Source organism: Myotis davidii, unplaced genomic scaffold, assembly GCF_000327345.1.
Source record: "Myotis davidii unplaced genomic scaffold, ASM32734v1 scaffold901, whole genome shotgun sequence".
Lineage (NCBI taxonomy): Eukaryota > Metazoa > Chordata > Mammalia > Chiroptera > Vespertilionidae > Myotis > Myotis davidii.
The window spans coordinates 174,604-195,689 of record NW_006291427.1 but is presented as its reverse complement, the minus strand read 5'-3'; the positions used below and the strand labels follow the sequence as shown (position 1 = coordinate 195,689).

The 21,086-nt window shown below is 44.2% G+C and overlaps 1 protein-coding gene and 1 pseudogene across 1 annotated transcript; both read left to right on the top strand.

Moving 5' to 3' along the window:
• Positions 1-6,911: 6,911 nt before the first annotated feature.
• Positions 6,912-16,445, top strand: LOC102760929 (NXPE family member 3). The gene is given in 6 exon segments (XM_015564566.1): positions 6,912-6,974; positions 7,155-7,536; positions 7,539-7,998; positions 13,074-13,147; positions 13,255-13,467; positions 15,505-16,445. Coding segments are annotated over 6 exon segments (1,725 nt in total). The 3' UTR covers positions 16,038-16,445.
• A 3,019-nt stretch (positions 16,446-19,464) lies between these two features.
• On the top strand, positions 19,465-20,385 carry LOC102760648 (annotated as a pseudogene).
• The last annotated feature ends 701 nt before the right edge of the window (positions 20,386-21,086 follow it).

Sequence of the window (21,086 nt, the reverse complement as noted above, 5' to 3'; positions counted from 1 at the left end):
GAGAAGTTCAAAGAGAGAGAATGAGCACAAAATATCAGGTAGAAGCAGCTGTAAGTGTATCCAAAACACTAGCCCAAAAGAGTTATTAGAAGGGAAAGTAGAAACCTAAGCTATCTGTGCTTTCTATATCCCTGAGTTGTTTTCTGTCCTAATTCTCCTGGCTCTTACCAGTTCTTAAAACTAAGAAGGCCACTATTACCTCCATACCTTGTCTAAGGATACCCTCTTCCCTCTTCCTAGCTGGTGCACATGTAAAACTTTCCTTTTCCTCTTGGTTCTGTTTTTTAAAGAAAGTTGAATTCTTAAAAAAAAAAAAAAAAGGAGCTTTACCAGGAATAATTAAGGGAAACAAGTAAAAGAAAACTCAAATACATAAATCTATGTGTTTACAAAGGAAAACCATTTGAACAAAGGACAAAATATCCTTTCTTATTTTTAGTCCAACTCAGGTCTGTATCAGAGAACAGGAAACAGAAATTCAGAAGAGAAGTGATATATCAGAATAGAGTTTCTATCTTAAGAGAAAGAGGAAAAGATTACCCCAAGATATGACTGACTTTTCCTGATATGACTATAGGCCTATAAGTTTTTGGACCCCCCTGTCCTCTTGTAGCCCAGAACCTCTTTACTTTCTCCCATAAATCAGACAGTTCATACTAAGGAAATTCAGTTCCTTCATCTACTGTCTTATATATATTGAAATCCAGGCCTAACCTGATTATGGTCACTAATATTGTGCTCCTTAACAAATGAATTCCTCTCTCTCTCTCTCTTAATCAATGTTGCTCTCTGACATCAATGTTTCTCTCTCTCTCTTTCTCTCTCTCTCTTTCTCTCTCTTCAAATGTTTTAAATAATAAAAAGTTGTGTCCTCTGATCACTACTGAAATACATTAGAAATCAATAACAAAAAGATTTCTAGAAAATCCCCAAATATTTAGAAACTAAATAACATACTTCTTAATAACCCAATGGGTCAAAGGAGAACTCTGAAAGGAAATTAGAAAGTATTTTGAATGGAAGGAAAATGAAAACAGGCTTATAAAATTTTGTGAAATACTCAGAGGGAAATTTATGGTATTAAATGTCTTTGTCAGAAAAGAAGTAAGATCTCAAATCAATTAATTCAGTTTCCATCTCAAGAAACTAGAAAAAAGAAGAGCAAATTAAAACCTATGAAATTAGAAGAAAGGAAAAAAATATCCTAGCAGAAATAAATAAAACAGAAAAATCAATATAAAAAATCAACTCATTGTAAGTTGGTCCTATGAGATCAATAAAATTGATTAGCTTCTAGTCAAACTAATCAGGAAAAAATAATAGACACAAATGATCAATAGTAAGAATGCAAAAGGTATTTTCAATACATATTCTACAGATATCCTATATAATAAAAGGCCAGCGACCTTAATGACCAGAACAACCACTCGACCAGTCACTATGAGGTGCATTGACCACCTCTTGGTCCCTCCCCCTCGGCCTGTAGGCTCTGATCGCAGCATGGCAAATGGGGAACCACGGGGAAACAGGCGGGTGGCAGCAGCGGCCAGAGTGAAGCAGCCCAGGTCCCGGGTGTCTGGCGGCAGTGGCTGGAGCAAAGCCTGGCAGGAAGCCAGTGCCAGCGGCTGGGGGAAGGAAGGCCTACTCTTGCATGAATTTTTGTACATTGAGCCTCTAGTCCAGGGGTGGGCAAACTTTTTGACTCGAGGGCCACAATGTCAGGGCCCCCCCCAATCACCCCACCAGTCACCCCACAGATTGGCCCTGATTGCCAGCCAGGCCTAGGGACCCTATCCATGCATGAATTTCATGCACTGACCCTCTAGTGTAATATAAGCAGAGGAGGCCTAAGATGGCTGTAGTGTAGGAGGACACTGAACTTGCCCTCTCCCATAAGCAAAATTTAAGTGGAAGACTCCTGGATGGAGATTTTGGAGAAATGTGTGGTTTCCCCCCCTAATTAAAAGGGGAAAATTCACCAAGCACAATTTGTCATTCCGTATGTTCTTGCTGGTACATGAACATGAGCACTGGAGGTACAACCATCTTGCACTATGGGCAACAGGTAACATGATAAAGATAGTAGATAGTCTGGATTGTGAATGACGTTGTTGAGCCACTAACCATCCCTCGATGTCCTACTTCTGGACATGGTGTTATGTGAGAAAAATAAGATCATCATTCTTAAGCCATTATGTGTTGGGTTTTCTGTAATTGGCAGCTAAACCATTCCTAGCTTATATAACTAAATTAGTTGAGCATTTTTTTCTGACATTTATTTTCTTTTTAAAGTTTCCCTTCTATAAATTGCCTTTTTAGGCCATCTGGCATAGCTTAGTGGTTAAGCATTGACCTATGAACCAGGAGATCAACGTGTGTGCCTGTGCAAATTGGAGATGTTTTATTTTGGTAACTGCAGACAGCAAAGGTGTTCGAACAGGCCTTCAGCTTCCACATCCCATACCATGCAGTGTATGGCTAATTTGACTACAAATGTTAGGTGGTCATAATAATCTGGCCACTCAGTGTAGTATAGATTGCCAGTTTATATACTTTGCCCATTTTTGTATTGAATTATTTATATTTTTCATGTTGATTTGTGTTCATTCCTCCTGTTTTCTGGGCTTAATCCTTTGTCTATTATATATGTTGCAAATACCACATTTTGTCAATTCTAAGATGTTTATTTTTTCATACTTGAACATTTCTGAAATTGAGATGTGTCTTATAAATTATGGTATCTCATATTGCAGTCGACTGGGGGCAGAGTTGGCTTTGCAATAGTCATAACCTGAGGTATATTTGCCAGGAAGCCAAGTTTCAGAGTCTTTCATTTATACAGATCTCTTCCAAGACCTTGGGAAGGATGCTAGCACGTCATGTGTTTTTGTAAAATTTACGTAGTAAAATATTTTAATCTCAACTTGGTAAGGTCATTATCTTTCTATTACAGCTTCCTTCATGTCAGGTGATGTTGGAGTGGTCAGAGGCTCTCTTTTCTTTTTTTCAGAGCCCATTAAAGTAAGTTTGAATTGAGGAACATTTAGTTTTTATTTAATGTGATTTTCCGTCATTCCTGCATATAGTTAAGTTATAGCTAAATGTCTTGGAATAGGAATGGCTTCCAAGAACACTCCTATCCCACCCTGTGCCAACTCAGCATCATGACACAAAGAAAGAGCCAGAGGTCCTATCATGATTTGAGTGTTTCCTGTGACACTCAGCACCAGAATTATGTGGGGAGTGGAAGACAAACAAGGTTTGAAATGGCCTTTCCTTTCTTATTGCAAGATGTTTGATGCATCTCCAGGCACTGAATCCACATCCCAGGTGGAAATAAAATAGGGCAGCAAGCTGGTCCCTTTTATTAGGTGAGTGGAAGCTGTCTCTGATACCTCTCCTCAGATCTCTCCTCATATCTTACTAACCAGAACTGGGAAACTCTCGAGAAAATTGAAAAAATGTGGAATGTGAACGTCATTATTGGCTTGGACCAATAATAATGTATTGCATGATGATAAGGTATCACATTTAGCTTTATTCTACCCCAAATAAAAATGGGATGTTGGATAGGCAACCAACAGTGTCAGTCAGAAACACTCTCCCCAAATCTAGACATTTGGAAACCTGCCTTTAGGAGAGCTGGATCTGCACAAAAGACACACATATGCAGAATCAGTGTCTCACATATGCAGGTCCTGCGAGTTCAGAGATGGGGGAAGAGAGAAAAGAAGCAACAAGGGCCTCCATGTCAATGGGACTCTTATATTATCACCACACAAGACTCACACCCGCTTGATTTAGAAAATGATGGTAAATTCCCCCTCTTCTGAGCAGCAAACCAGAAAACAAAGTTCCCAGAGCCCTGTGCGTAATATACTCCAACCTCTGGTTTTGCCAAAGACCAAAGCTGAGCTTCAGAGGTATCTGAAGATAAGTCAATAGGCAAAGAAGAGAACAGTTTCTTGGTTTTAGCCCCACCAGGCTATTAGTTGCTCTGCATAGAACAACTTATGAGCTTAAATTGTATTGGGAAACTTCTCCCACTGAGAGTGATGGATGGTGTCCTGTGCGCACAACAGCAGCAGGGGACATCCACCTCTGCATGTCGCTTCCTCTTGCAGAGGAAGCGGTGTGGGCTGTTTCTTTCCTTTTGAAAAATGTGAAAATCTGCAATAACAAATTCAAAAAGCATGTGAAAATGTGCAGTAACAAGACCCTCAGCATCAGCTCTTATTTGAAGGGCCCATCTTCCCCCATCATGTATGTTTAAAACTTCTTAATTTCCTGTTCCCCACTAAGTTCCATGGTCCTGATATCCAATTGCTGCATACACTGTGGGTTCTGCAAGTGGCACGATGGACCAAAATCCATCACCATATCTTTGTCTTCTGTGGTCTGTGCAAAGGCTATGGCCACTGCTTCTTGCATGGAAATCGCTTTGTCCCATGAAACATTCCTCCAGGGAGGTAGTTACTCTCTCAGCCCATGTTGGTTTCATCTTCAGCAGATTCCTGAACTACATCTGGTGGCTCTGAAGCTTTTGCCTCATTCTAGAAATATTCTCCTATTCTTCCCTACTAACCCAAACCTGTGCCCAGTAAGGAAAAGGGGGAAGATTGTATGTCCAGACTCCACTACAGGCAAGAGTGGTCAATGAAACATAAATAAAAGTAATAGTGTAGGACTTTTAAATCCCAAAGTAAACATGATGGCTGGCGCTCCAGCAGCTTTCTTGGGACCAGGAGAAAACTGTCAAATCACAAAGACCTTGCCCTTACATCCTTAAGACACTGAACTAAGGCCACCAATTGTCTATTTCCAGACAGTTATTGTGAGAAAAATAAACCTTCCTTTGTTTATGCCACTGAAGATAGTGTCTGTTACTACCAGCCAAAAGCAATTCCTACCTAACACATTTGCCTTTCTCCTATTTTTGCATTTTTCAGTATTTGAGTAACCTGTGTTACTCAATATCGGCAAAAATATTTCAGTGTCACATCATTCTTTGTAGAAGAGGGTTTGTTTCTGGCATGATATTTCTCTCCATTGTTCGCTAGTCACTTCAGAAGGTTTCAACTATGCTTTTAATATTTTAACATGCTTTTTAAATTAGTCCATTTTCCTCTCCTTCATTATGGCCTTTATATGTCACCTTTTTCTTTGCATTCCCCTTTTTTTTTTAACCAACTCTTATCTACCCCTGGAGAGATGAGCCCCCTCAACCTGACCTAGGGTAGAAGTGATATACTTTGGAATACAACACAAACAAACCCCATGCTCTCTTGTCTTGGTAATCTAACTCTAGTTTTAGGAACAGATCGTTAGATCAAAGTCAAGAGCAGATGCCCAGTTTTTGCTTGTTGAAGCCCAAGCAGTTAAAATATAGCTTCAAGACAGTTGCTATAAACCACGATGTGCCTGCAGGGACCAGAAGCCGGTACTTACTAAAGAACATGCAACCAGTTTAGGGAGGACCTAGTTGGAGTATAAACTTGAAATAACTTTAGTTCTCCCCATTGTTGCCATCAACTGTCTGTTAAATGCTATCCTTCCCTTGAGCTTCCTTAACCACATCTCAGTCTAATTCCATACATTTTAAGTCAATTTCAGTTCTTATATCAGTCGAGTTTGTTTGTCTAAGACTCAGTGCTATTCATTTGCAACTTCAACCTTATGTCCTATTGAAAGCTCCTTCCCTTCTCCCTCCTCCCCTCTTGCCAAGTTCAGCTAAGGCTCCCGCTGATTTGAGTTGGAGAGAGAGGCATGCTCTGTTCACACATACCTTTCTCACTCTTCTTCCCTCTATTTTCCCTTCGATATTGGGAAGAAAAACCAAGAGACTGAAAAGTAAACAGGTTCCTTCCTATCACTAACCTGCGTGAAGTGGACATTGCTTCTTGATCACAGTTGCTGACCATCTCATTGGCTTGAAGAAGGGGTGGTGGCTCCAATAGGTCCTGTGGATAAAGGGCTTAATCCCAAGCCACTCCCAGAGTCATCGGTGGCCTCTTGTGGTTCTCCATCATATCATGTCTCATTCCCCAATTGCATATGTCTCTTGACCGCATGGTACATTGGTCTCTGGTCAGACAGTGGCCACCCCAGTTCTCGGTCACAAACTGCACCAGCAACTCCTGTGATATGACACAGAAAAATTCAAATTCCAGGGACTTAATTAAGGGCCTCTAGGATAGGTCTCAATACTTTGCATGAAGGAAATTTCTCCTTCTGCCTCTTCCCCTCTGTACCAGTTCTCCCTTCCAGATGTACTTCCAAAATATTTTTTTCCTATTTATGTTGATTTTATCCAGGAGAAATGTAAGGAGAGGTGTTTGGGCATCCCTAGTGCCCTGACCTGTGTGAGACCTGGTAATATCAAATGGCCAGGAGTGTGTTTATATAACTTATGTCTATGCTGTGAGGGAACTTTGAGAAAGAGGGTCAAGATCCTTGATGCTAAGTTGTAGTCAGAAAATAAATCAGACGCAGGGTAGATAAATGCTAGAGACCACCAAATGCTGATGGGCCTTCTAACTGGATTCACTTCCTTCCCTGGGAGGAATTGCTAAGCACTTGTACTATGATTTTGAGCCATATGGGTGTTTCCTGTGAAACAAGGCCAACTTAGGTTTGTGCTTACCTGGGACTTGGATTTTTGTTGGGGGCTGAAGAGAACTGGAGCCCAGCCTACTCCCTCCCCCAAACCCCATTCGTTCTGCACATGGCTCACCTTTGTGCCTCAGGACCCCTCATATCCACTCCATCAACTGTTCCTCCTTCTAAGTCCAGGTTGGACATGTCTGGTAGAGACAGGGGTGTGGAAAGAGAAATAGAAGGGGAAGGTGGATTTACTCTGGTTTTGGAGTCCAGAGAGAAGATGGACTTGTAAGGAGTGGGGAGGGCTAGAAATGAGGGGTGGGGGTGGGTCCAAGCCTGGACCCCCTCTGGTGGCAGTGGAATGTGTGTCAGAGGTAAGCAGGTGGTCAGCAGAAGCCAGTAGGGACCAGCAGACAGAGATGTTATTTATTCTCTGGGATTTAGCAAAACTCACAGAAATATGGTTTTAAACATGAGATCGTATTTGCAGATGTGTATGGTGGTGGCTCAGACAACAGCTTTGGGTCAGAAGCAGCAAAAAGGAAGGCAGATAGGATTCCTGTCTGAGACCCACCAAGCAGAGGAGAACTAAGTTTGGTGAATTGAAAACTTCTTTACAGAAAAAATATGAAGAGGCAAAAATCACTGACTGGTTCCTCTTTTTCTCCCCACAGATCTTGTATACCAGGGTTTCCTGGCCTGATAGTGCTGTTCCTCTGTCCCCAAGGCCTCGCCCTGCCCGCAAATCCTCTGGCTCTCTCCCCCCGGAGCTCTCGGACCTGACCCACCTTCTGCACTGGCCTCTGACTCCAGGAGATGGGGGGGACCTTTTGACCTCCACCAGCCCTGAGACCTCCACCTACCGCCTGAGGGTTCCTGCGCAGGCCAGCTATGCCCTGGGAGGCTACCTGGAGGCCATCCTTGTGGCCAGAGACCATAGGGCAGACCCAAGACCCATGGTGGGGATCTGTTTCGGGCACAGCTGCTGGGTCCTGACTTGAAGGCAGGGGTCCCTGGGGATGTCCAGGATCTGGAGAACGGCACATACCTGCTGTCCTTCCCCCTTCTTTCAGCTGGGCAGGCCCAGGTGCAAGTTCGACTGATCCATTCCAGTGAGGCAGTTGGGGTTCTTCGAAGAATCTGGAGGGACCAATGGGCCACAGTCGATTTCATGGGCTATTTTCGGGGACTCACAGGATATGAAGAAACTGTGACTTGCAATATTAACCCCCTGTTAACTGGAGAGGAAGAGTCTACCTGTCACTATAGGGATGAAGATTCGGGGGAGCTCTGGTTCTGCGCTCGACCACCCACCCTGCCCTGCGACTCACTGGTGGGACATTCAAGTGGACGTTACTGGAATGTGACCACACCACAAGAGGAGGCCCTGCTGCTGTGGTAAGAAACCCAGCATTCTTGGAAACTGCCCCAACTCCTAAATCCTGGTCCCTACGAGTCTTCTGCCTGAGTCCCTGCCCTTATCATTCTCTATTCACTCCTACTATGTACACCTCCTGAGCACCTAGTATATGCCCATGCCAAGTGCTGACTACTTATGCATAATCATCAGCTTCCCTGCCTTCTACACATTTTCAATGAAGAGATGCATGCCTTTTTAAAACATGAAGTGTAATAGGTGCTTAACTGTATGCACTGCGTGGTTTGAAGACATGGAGAAAGGGCACCCCATCTGGTCTATGATGGTAAGGGCAGGTGACAATTTAGCTGAAACTTAAGGAAGAACCACAGACCCCTGGCAAAGGAGAAGTGTCCTAATCCCCTCCCCCCTACTGATGGCCCCTGCAAGGAGAGATGTAGATTTAGAAGTCACCGGCATGTATGGTCAGAGAGTAGAGAGGATGGATATGATTTCACTGAGTGAGACAGAAACAGAGGCTGCAGCCTGTAAGCCAAGCAAACGAGGCTGAGAATTGTCCTCAGTCTCAGGGAGCAAGCCTCCTGGGTGGACAGAGAATGGGATTGAGGGAGAGGAGACCATGAAAACAGACTTGCTCACAGTGAGTCCTTCTGGCCTTGAGATTGGAGGCAGGGCTGGTGCTGGAGAGACCCCAGGGATGAGGGAAGCATTTTTTAAAATGGGAGACCCAGGCATCTGGTCTCCAGTAGAGAAACAGTAGGATAAGGAAGCAAAAACAGGGTCCCAGAAGATGGCTGGGGGTGGGGGTGGGATGGGGAAGAGAAGAAGTGGAGGGACACCCCCTCTGAGAGGAAAAAAGAGAAGAGGCTAAACTCTTCCAGAGGCAGAGATGTTTTAGGTGGGAGGACTGACAGGTGAGGTGTCTGGTGCTCTGTGACCCCAAAGAGCATGGGAGCTATCACTGCTGCTATGAGGATAAAGCACCAAGGCAAGCTGATCTGGAGACACCCGAGGTGCCAGTTCCACCAGACACCCATCTCTGGAGGCTCTCGGCCACTCTTCTTGTCTGGAGAATTCCCACTAACGGTTACCTCCTAACTTAAAAATTTAGCACCAGGACCAATTTTCATGCTCCTTTTGGTCAGAAAGGGAGCACCACCTATCTCATTTGCATTCGTCAACTGGAAATAAATCTAAGATTCAATACTGACATCCTAGTCTCAGGATGTCGCTTGGAGGAAAACCCAAGAGTCTCCGGAGTGAGACTGTGAGGTTTGAATCCCTTCTCCAACTGTCCCTGTTTGCCAGCTTGTATTCATGTGATCTCTAGCAAGTTACTTATCCTCTCTGTACCTCTGTTCTCTAATTTGTAAAGGGGATAATAATAATACCACTGTCATAGACTTGTGGAAGAAACTAATAAATTAATGTGTGTAAAGGGATTGGAACTTTTATCATCTGATTTCAGATGTTTGCGTCTCTTGAGTCTTACCCCCAACTCTGTGCTAGATACCATCCAAAGTCCTCGAGGTGCTGGGGAGAGGAGAACAGGGCAGGATGGCCTCATCCTGCAGGAGCTAACAGTGTACTGATGGAATACAGGCATTAAACAGATAATCACACATGCGACAAATGTGTAGTGGGCATGAATTTGCAACCCAAGCTCAAGTGTTTTCTTCACATCAACTTTAGTAGAATCTTGAGGACCGCTGCAACAGGGCAGGTGAGGAGTGTTCTCCTTGTCTAGGGCCCTGCCAAGGAACTGACACTTGACCATGGGGGATCTTTCCTTCTTTAGTCAACTGTCCACACTGGTCACTTCAAAGTGTCCATTGTCCAAGCCTGTATGGTCTTGAGCTCTGCTAGGACAGGCATCGCCAACTGGGTCCAGAGCCCCTGAAATAATCCCACAACTGCTTCCTGAAATTTTATACCTCTATGGGCCACCAGGGCCCTAACATTCTTAGGATAAGCCATGCTTGCACATCTTTCAAAATTCCAGGAATATTTTCTTGCACTCCTCCTCCTCCTCTCTGAAAGTAAATTCCCTCTCCTCTATGACACAACCTCTTCAATCAGTCCATCCCTTCTTTTAGCAAATGCTGACTGCACACCCATTATGATTATGGGTCTGCTGCAGACACTGGGAAAGCAGCAGTGAACAAACAGACAAGGACCCTGCCCTGGTAAAGCTTACATATGACCGAAGAAAGAGATGATAAACAATAAACATAACAATAAGTACATTACATAGAATGTTAGAAGAAGATCCGTACTATAGGAAATTTTAAATATGGAGGAGGTGAGTGAGGATTAGGAGTATGTCCAGGGCAGGTTGCAATGTTAAATAGGGGGATCAGGGTAGACCTCATTAAGAAGATGACATCTGCCCTGGACGGTGTTACTCAGAGGATAGAGTGTCGGCTCGGACACTAAAGGGTCTCGGGTTTGATTTCAGGTCAAGGCCATGTACCTAGGATGTACCTGGGTTGCAAGTTCCATCCCTAGCCCCGGATGGGGCACATGTGGGAAGCAACCAATCAATATATCTCTCTCACATCAATGTTTCTCTCTCTCTCCCCCCTCTCTCCCTCTCTTCACTCTCTCTAAATATTAATGAAAAAAAAGGGGAGACTGGGGAAGGTCAATAGGGGGGAAGAAGATATATGTATTACTATGTGTAATATTTTAAACAATTTTAAACAAGATATATGTATTACTATGTGTAATATTTTAAACAATATTTAAAACAATATTTTAAATTAATGAAAAAAATATCCTCAGGTGAGGATTACCAAAAAAAAGGAAAGAAAAAAAGAAGAAGACACCTGAGCAAAGACTCAAGGGGATTTGCCCAAGGATATACTTGGAAGAAGAGGGTTCCAGGCAGAGGGTGTGCAGTAGTATGACTAGTAGTGTCTGAGGAACATTAAGGAAGACAGACAGGTAGATGGAGTAAAGAATAGGGAGGTGGACCCAGCTGGCGTGACTCAGTGGTTGAGCATTGACCTATGAACCAAGAGGGCACGGTTTGATTCCCAGTCATGTGCAACCCCAAACATGCCAGGATTGCAGGCTCGATCCCTATTGTGGGCATTCAGGAAACAGCCAATCGGTGATTCTCTCTCATCACTGATGTTTCTATCTCTCTCTCCCTCTCCCTTCCTCTCTGAAATCAATAAAAATACATTAAAAACAAAAAAGAATAGGGAGGTGGTGGGTGAAAAGACCAGCGAGATTACGGGAAGGACGTGGCATAATTAAGGAAGGGCTCTCTAAATATGTTAGGTTTTGCTGTATAAGGTGAAAGGGATCACTGCAGGCTTTTGAGCAGAAGATGGACTTGATGGGATTTACATTTTTAAAGCATGTCTTGGGCCACCGTGTTGAGAATGGATTGCAGAAGGTTAAGGGAGAAGCAGGGAGAACAAAAGATAGGAGGCCTTGACCTCAGGTTGCAGTGGGGGAGAGGTCTAAAGTGATTCACTTCTAGATGTATTCTGAAGGCAGCACCCATAGGATTTCCTGAGAGATACGACGTGGGATGTACTAAAAAGTGCGAACTCTCAGATGGCTACAGGCTTTGGGGCCTGCGCACCTGGAATGACAGAGTTGCCATCTGCTGAAGTGGGGAAAACGCTGGGTGAGGCAGGTGGTCACAGGTGTCAGACATCAAGTGGAGACATTGGGCAGATGGGCAGATACACAAACCTGGATTTGACAGAGAAACTGTGCTGGAGATCTAAATGTGAAAGTTAAAGTCAGGAAGTGGAGTGAGACCACCAAGGGAGGGAATGTGATTGCAATAGAGGAGTGCGGTTGAGGAGAAGGGGGCTAGCAAAAGGGGCTGCCAGGAGAGAGAGGTGTCCTGACAACCAAGAGGAAAACAAGCCTCAAGGAGGAGGGAGCTACTGCTGGGCTGACAAAGGTCAGGAATGACAAGAGCTGAGAACTGATAATGAATTTTGCCATTTCTGAGAGTGAGTGTGAGAGTGAAAGCCCAACTGGAGTGAGTTCAGTGAGACCAACAGGAGAGTTAAGACTTCTTGTCAAATGCCCCAGTCACCTTCTCCTATAAGTCATGTTTTTAAGGATCTATATTTTGTGATGCTTTGACATCTTGGGCCTTGTGTGACTGGCCCTCCAGGATTAGCTGACTCCTAGAGATATCAAACAACTTGTCTTGAGCACACCTTTGATATGCAACCCACCCCTCCTGAGTCCACACCACCACCAATCCTCTTTCTTTTATCAGGCTCTGGCAGCCAGACACCATCTCCCTGCCTGAAATCCCTCAGGGCCAAGTACCAGACAACTAGAGATTACCCCTATAGCCCAGAGCCCACTGAAATTACTCAAACTATTCATTCCTAAACCTACTCAGCTGTTAACCTTTCCTCACCCATTCCTTCCTGCAAAAAAAAAAAACACAATAAAGACTTTTGCCCACATTTTCTCCTGCTCCTTATGCCTCTTGACCAACCCTGGTGCTTCCTCCATGTGACCCTGCATGGTGCATCATGTCCCCACATCTCAGGACTGTACCACTATTTTTTCCATGGTGATCATCTCCTGATCTATTAACCTTACCATATCTAAATAAAACCAAAATACTAGGTACATTTTTTAAAAATATTTTTTTTATTGATTCAGAGAGGAAGGGAGAAAGAGAAATGTCAATGATGAAAAAGAATCATTGATTAGCTGCCTCCTGCATGCTCCCTACTAGGGATAGAGCCAGGACTTGGGCATGTGCCCTGACTGGAATAGAACCATGATCTCCTGGTTCATAGGTCAATGCTCAATTACTGAGTCACACCAGACTCCTAGGTACATTTTAAAACATCTGCTTTCTACACTGATGAAATCCTGGGGCCAGGAAATTCAAAAAGCGTGGATCCCTGAACTCTAGTTTCTAGCCCCTCTCTAGTCCTAGAGCCCTCACTGTTTCCCAGAAGCCCTGACTCTGGACAGATGCCCTTGACTTTGAGAACTTCCTTTTCCCCAAGAACCCCCATTTCACCTTAGCCCAAAATTCCTTCCTATAACACATTTCCATTAAGGATTCCTTTCTTACCAATTGGTTTCTCTTCAGGAATGTGACAGACAAGGTCCTCCCTCGGGGTATTTCTCCAATTTGGGTGGCCAAGGAGAGCGATAGGAGCCTGGGTAAGTAACACCGCGGCCTACAGAAAAGGCAGCACTTACCCCGTGCCTGTAGCTTTAGTTTTCTTCTGAATCCACTGATTGTTTTGCTTACAAACAATTGCTTACAGTGCCGTCCCCCAGACAACTGTGCCATCCGGGGATCCCGGGCCCAAAGCCTTCTGGCTTCTTCCACCGAGGGGTGTGGCACTCTCTTTCCTGCTCTGGCCGCTCCTTCTCCACTGTTGACAGCATCCTGGGCTGCCTGGCTGGTCACATCATCCACATGATGGGGGACTCCACGCTGCGGCAGTGGTGGGAGTATCTGTGTGACACTGTGCCCTGTGAGTGGCCGTGAGGGGAGAGGGCACAACTCCTAAGAGAAAAGGAGCAGAACCAGGGCTTTGAGAAGGCATAAAGCATCTACCTGGATTCAGGAGAGTGACATAAAAGGACAGGACACCGGATTCCCTTAAGGAAGGGATGGGAAACAATGCCCAGATTATGCATAATCTCAATAATTAATCAGAAGCTCTAACAGGAGAGTAGATATGTTTGATGAACCATGAATAGATAGCCTTGGCCAGAACTACTTAGTTGCTTGGGGGATACTGGAGGAATAGAGCTGCAATTTAAGAAAATAATTGTAGAGAAAACAGGGGTTTTGTCTTGTGACATTTGGGAGACACCAACTGTTTTTAAGCAGTTTTTGGTTTGTTGGATAGACTGGATTGAAAAAGAAAGATCAAAGACAAGTCATAAGATAATTGCATGGTCAACATGTGAGGTGAAGAGAGGCTAAACTGGTACAAGAAATAGAGTAACAGCAGTAAAGGAAGTAATATGCTGGAAAAATTCACAGTCTTGTTAACGGATTGGCTCTGCAATGAAGGGAGGTGATCAGATCACTATGGATAACCATAAAATGAACTCAGAATAAAAGTCACTGGCACGCTTACTAGATATGGGAGCAAGAGACAAGAGTGAGAGAAGATGACATATTTATTTCATACCTTTTCATACTGGATTAAAAAGGTGGAGGCGAGGGGTGTCTGTGGAGCATGTGGATGAGGCATTTGAAGACATGGGATTGGAAATGCATTTAGATGTCTGAGCTTCGGACAGACTTTGGTATTTATTCCTCTGAAGATAGATGTTCAAGGAGGTGAGAGTGTCACACAGGGTCTCTGCCTTTCAGGCACAAGCTCCACAATATAACATAACAGGAATTAAGGGATATGCTTTATTGGAGAAAGGGGCAACCTGAGAGTCAGGGAGAGAAAGAGCATCAGCTCCCAGCCCCGTCCCCCACTTGTCCTCCCACCATCCTACAGAGAGGTGCGTGGGGCCCACAGGGTGGGCCTATGCTCTAATGGAGAAGACCACCTCCCCGCCCCCACACATACACACATGCCATAGTTCTTCCTTCTTACCCACAACCTTCTTGGTACAAGATACATGTGGGTTGCCATTTGCTCACAGAAGTTAGAAAACACCTGCTGCCTCCCCCTGGAGACCTTGAGGCCTGTGGGACGTTGACTCCTGCTTGAAGGGTTGAAGCTCCCACCGCCCAGGAGGGTGAGCCTGGATGCAGCCCCTCCCTTCAGGAAAAAAGGGAGCTCTACTCCCAACTGATTCGATGTCTCATCAACGTTGAGTGACTTCCCAGGATCATTTTGGGACAATTCTGCTCATGGCCGGGTGGAGTGGGTGAGTTCTCTAGCCAAAAGCTGTTTTTAAAGATGAATGGAAGCTCATGACAGAGGCTGGGAAAACCAGAGACTGTGCTAGTTGATCTGGCACCTTTCTGTGGACTAGAGAAAGGTGCCCCTCTGTGCCCACACAGCCATGGAGCACACGGTGGGGCGAGCAGGTAGAGACTTCGTGCAAAGAAAGTAAGGGCCTTTTCCTGTAGGTGTGTATAGCTCTCTGCCAGGGCACATGACCAAGCAGACAGACTGTATTTCAGGAGTCGCAGGCCCCCTAGGCTGGCCACCATTGTGCAAAGACATAAACTGGGCAACCCTGAATCTCTAGCCTGACTCGAGTCTTTATACAGGGGTGGAACCAGTGAATGAATCTGAGTTGGAGTGTTAGATCTGCAAGGAGCCTGTAGAGAGTGACAACACACTGCTAAGAAAGGGAAGGGATTCCAAAGGAAAATCAATAAGACAAAATGCTCAAGGAGCCAGGGAGATGAAGGACTGAGAACTGGGTCTTCAGACTTGGGAACTAGGTGGTCACTGATAATATTCTAGATTAAGGAGAGCAAAATCAGTGGTTGGGCCATAGAATGATAGAGGAAAATGGTGCTAGATTTTTAAACCAGGAAATACAGTCCTATATTAACCCCTAAGCCTTTTCTCTTGTCCTCCCTACAGCCCTGAAGCCGGTGGATCTACACGTCACATATCAGACAGGGCCCCTGATGGCTGTAGAGACCACTCGGAACATAGTGCTGCACTGGCGGGCCCACGGCTGGCCCCTGCGCTCCCTCCGCACACCAGTGGCCTCCCTGCACTCTGTGGTCCAGGAGCTGGGAGGCCTGGCTGGGGGCCCCCACACCGTGGTGGTGCTGGGGCTGGGCGCACACTTCACCACCTTCCCTCCATCCGTCTTTGTGCAGCGACTGGCAGGCATCCGGGCAGCTGTGGCTGCGCTGCTGGCCCGGGAGCCCCACACTCTGGTGGTCATCAAACTGGCCAACACTGGCTACAAGTCCGTGTATGGCAGTGACTGGTTCACCCTCCAGGTGAACCGGCTCCTCCGAGCTGCCTTTGCTGACCTCCGTGTGGCCTTTGTGGATGCCTGGGAAATGACCTCCAGCCTGGCCCTGCCTGACAGCATCCACCCAGTGCGGCTTATTGTCCAAAACGAGGTGGACTCCCTCCTCTCCTTCATCTGCCCCACCTGAATGCTTCTGCCTTGGGCTGTGTGGACAGAGAAGCTAGTGTGATGATTAAGCCTGCAAGCTCTGCCTCTCAGCCCGTTATTCCCCTTGTCTGACCTTTCTAATACACTGAATCCATGTCATAATTCACACAATTGTGGATTTTTCAACTTGTTATTTAGACCATTTCTTTTACATGTTTGAAGTCCATGTTATTATGCACTACCAGGAAATCTGACACAAAATAGCCAGCATCAAGGCATCACTTGGAAAATCACTGGTTTTTTAAAGATAAAGAAATAATCCTTTAAGCATTTAAGCAAAAAAGGCTTAAGTCACTTACAAGAGAAAAACTTAGATTGACTTAAATCAGTGGTTCTCAACCTTGGCTGAACATTAGAATCACTTGGGAATCTTTTTTTAAAATCCTGATTTCTGGGCCTCATTCTCCAGAAATGATTCTAATGTGCAGCCAAGGTTCAGAACCACTGACTTAAATTAATCAAAAACAACATTAAGCCCTAACTGGTTTGGCTCAGTGGATAGAGCATTGGCCCGAGAAGTGAAGGGTCCCTGGTTTGATTCCAGTCAAGAACATATGCCTGGGTTGGTGGGCTCAATCCTCAGTAGAGGGTATGCAGGAGGCAGCTAATCAATGATTCTCTCTCATCATTTATGTTTCTCTCTCTCTCTCCCTCTCCCTTCTTCTCTGAAATCATTAAAAAAATATTTACAAAAACAAAACACACCAAAAAACAAACAACAACAAAAACATTCAACGCTAGAAGCCAGTGGAACAATGCTTGCAAAGCTGACAAACTAAAATACTTAAGAATTTTGCACTTAGCTAATGTATTATTCAGCTACAAAGGCAACAGACAAACATTTCAAATATGTAATAACTCAGGAAATATAGTTGATGTCCTAAAAGAATAACAAAAGTCAAACTTCAGTCAAACAAAATATTACTGATATGGCCCAGCAATTTCACTTCTGGGTATTTATCCAAAGGAAAGGAAAACACTAAGTTAAAAAGATATCTGGGCCCACAATGTTCATTGCAGCATTATTTACAACAGCCAAGACATAGAAACAAGCTAAGTGTCCATCAGTGGGTTAATAGATAAAGAAAATATGGCATGTATAGGCAATGGAATAGTATTCAGCCATAGAAAAAGAGAAATATTGCCATTTGGGACAACCTAGATGGACTTTGAAGATGTTATGCAGGTGAAGTAAGTTAGACAAAGGAAGGCAATTACCATATGATCTCACCTATATCTTAAATCTGAAAAAAACACGACAAAAATTAGACCACTGATACAGGTTATCAGAGGTGAGGGAAGGGCATGACTAACATAAATAAAGGGGGTCAAAAGGTACAAACTTCCAGTTATAAAATAAATAAGTCCTGGGATGTAATGACTGCATGGTGGCTATCTATACTAATAAAAGCATAATATGCTAATTAGACTGGGAGACCTTCTGGACGTCCTTTCAGACAAAGCCATGGTGATGGGGCTGAGGCAGAGGCGGTTAGGGGCGATCAGGTCAGGAAGGGAGGGCAGTTGGGGGCGATCAGGCCAGCAGAGGGAGGCAATTGGGGGTGATCAGTCAGGCAGGCAGGGATCGGGCCTAAACTGGCAGTCGGGCATCCCCCGAGGGGTCCCAGATTGAAGAGGGTGCAGGCTGGGCTGAAGGACAAACCCCCCCCACACACACACACACAAATTTCATGCACCAGGCCACTAGTCTACTATAATAATCTATAATAATAAAAATGTAATATGCTAGTTAGACTGGACGTCTTTCCAGACAGCCTTCCGATGAAGCTGGGGCTGCGAGGGAAGCCCGGGTCCTAAGTGCTGGAGGGAAGCCAGTGCCAGCAGCCAGGGGAAGGAAGGCCTACTCTTGCATGAATTTCGTGCATCGGGCCTCTAGTAGTAAATAATACAGTATTGCATGAGAACTTTACCAGCACCTCGTCTCTGGAGGAGTCAGATGAAGGCAACTGAATGGGGTCCACTGGAGAATCTTGGGACTCAGGGGGATTGCTCTATTCAGAGCTAGTCGGTCAACCTTCAACTTCAACCTTCAACTTTTACCACATTCAAATCAATGAACTAACTGAAAGACTGTGATTAATAATTCATCATTGTTCTGTACTATGTCATTGCTGGAGTGTGGTTTGAACATCTAGAAGTAGAATTTTAATAATCATTTTAGTCATACTGATTTTCCCACCTATAGAATTTAGTACCTACAAATAGTTCTCCTATGTTGAGTAACAGAAATGTTTAGAGAGTGAGGTGTCATCATTACAAGTATATTGTAATTAAATATGAGTTAAAAGTCCTTAAAAATGTTGTATTGCATATTTTAAAGTTGCTAAGAAAGTAAATCTTGGAAGTTCTCATCACAAGAAAAAAATTTGTAACTATGTATGATGATGGATGTTAGCTAGTTATTGTAGTTATCATTTCACAATATATGTATACATTGGATCATTGTGTGGTAGACCTGAAACTAACAATGTTATTTGATAATTGTATCTCAATTTAAAAAATAAAAGAGGCTCTTTCTTGGGTTAGTCATTTGATACACTTTCCCAATGATATATTTCTGGTTTTGCTAAAATAAATAAATAAATTTAAATGTAAAAGAAAAAAAACCACTGCATTATAGCAATTTGTAAATTTTTAGCCTCACTGGTGAAATAATGCTAAAGAATAAAGGTGAGATACAAAAGGAACAACTTAACTTTCCACTCTCCCTCCCCTCCTTATGAGAGTTATTTTACCTTAATATGGCACAATGTGTCTCAGTCACATCCACATCTTCACAGCTCGGGTCTTAAGAACTTGAACCTGTGTCAGCTTCCAGTTTTTACAGAGTTCTTTCATAAGAACAAAAGAAACCTTTTTGCTATTTATTCACAGTTTTTACCTTTCCATTTAAAAGGCAAAAATGGGTCCTCTCTCTCTCTTTATCTCTCCCTCTCCAGGGAACACTCCAGTGCCATTCCCTTCCCTCTCTCCTTCTCCCACAGGCATGCATCCCCTAACCTCTAAGGGACTCTATGAGACTTGCAACCAAGGGAGCAATGGGCAGCAGCATCTTGTCCAGGGCTAACCCCTTGGACCTGTCTCCAAGGCCCCCATTCTCTACTTCCCAGTGAGCTAAGGCAGTCCAGCCTAGGCTCTCCTATTGCTTCTTCCATGTCCTTCCTTGTCTTGCTGTCCTAAATATACTTTTGCTGTGGTCAATAAATTCTTGGTTGCTTTTCAACACTTTGTCTCTTGATTGAAATCTTTCCCTCAAGAAGATAAGAACCAAGGGCTCCTTGTCTCGCCGCCCCCCTGCCTGCTGCAGGACTTCAGCCCTTACCCGGCACAAGGACGCCAGACCAAAGCCACTTCAGACGTTCACAGTGTCCTGGTCAGAGTGAGCCATGACGAGGACTTCCACATGTGCATACCACGTCCTTGTCTTGACCTGGTATATTTTCCTCAATTATCACATCTCACAGAAAGGAAGGAATAAGCAGATGTCCAAAATCTTTCTAAATGGTGGACAGTAGAAGAACTTGACATTCCTTAATCTGTTCTTTTTTTTTAATATATTTTATTGAGTTTTTTTTACAGAGAGGAAAGGAGAGAGATAGAGAGTTAGAAACATCGATGAGAGAGAAACATCGACCAGCTGCCTCCTGCACACTCCCCACTGGGGATGTGCCCGCAACCAAGGTACATGCCCTTGACCGGAATCGAACCTGAGACCTCTCAGTCCTCAGGCCGACGCTCTATCCACTGAGCCAAACCGGTTTCGGCCCTTAAACTGTTCTTGCAGGCCATTTTCTATGGGGTCGCCTGCATGGAAGATGTGCTGAAGAGAATTAAAGGGAAAAAAGACATTAAGTTAATAACTGCCTTCAGAGACCTGCTTTTCACCGCACTGGCTTTTCCTGCATCCACATTTGTATTTTTGTCCTTCTGGATCCTCTTTCTCTACGATGGAGAACTCATTTACCCTACAGCCCTAGATGATATCTTTCCAGTGTGGCTCAATCATGCCATGCACACGTTCAACTCCCCTTCTCCCTGGTTGAAGTCATCCTCAGGCCACACTGCTATCTATTGAAGAAGAAAGGCCTCCCCTGTTGGCTGCTGCCAGCCTTCCTTACATTAGCAGGGTGCTATGGATCTCCTCTGAGACTGGTACGTGGGTGTATCCTGTGTTTGCCAAACTCAGCCCAGTGGGTCTAGCAGCCTTCTCTCTCAACTACATCTTTACTGCCCGCATCTACCTACTTGGAGAAAAGCTCACACAGTGGAAATGGGGTGACAAGAGGCAGCCAAAGAAAAACATGTGATTATGTGCTGTCTTTCAAGAATTCAAAAGGAAGAAAACACAAGAGGATGGGATTTTTTCCGGGGTTTTTTGTTTGTTTGGGGTTTTTGGTGTGTGTGTGTGTGTGTGTGTGTGTGTGTGTGTGTGTAGGGAGGTGGTGGAGAAACATAAGAAAGTAGAAAGGACAGGAAACAATATTTAAATTTAAGAAGAGGGTTATGAAGTTAGCTCAATTTGAAGACTCGGGTTTTAAAAGGCTTACCGGCCATGCAAAAATAACTCCTGCTATCTTAAAATTTGTTACCTTTGTCTGAACTCTGTAGAGTTCTGACCATAACCCAAAGAAACTCATAAACTCAGTGTTAGAGAATGTTTAGACAGAGAAAGGAATGTAAGATCATTCAAATTCTTCACTTTACAGAGAAGGTTGCTGAAGACCTCGATGAGAAGTTACCTGCATGAGGCCAAAGAGTTCGTGTCAAACTGAGCCAAGAGCTTTTGTCTCCCAGATATTTTAACTCCCAATCCTGTGCCATTTTTTAATAATCCCAACTTCCCTAAAAACAAGCATTTTCATAAGCTAGTTATTTTCATGAATTTCTTATCTATTTTTCTCCCCTCAATTGAGACAGGAGTGTAAGGAGAGTCTACCTCATATGGTATAATAGCAAATTATTTGGGATAATGAGAAGATAAGTTATAAAAATATGAGGAACTCTTTCC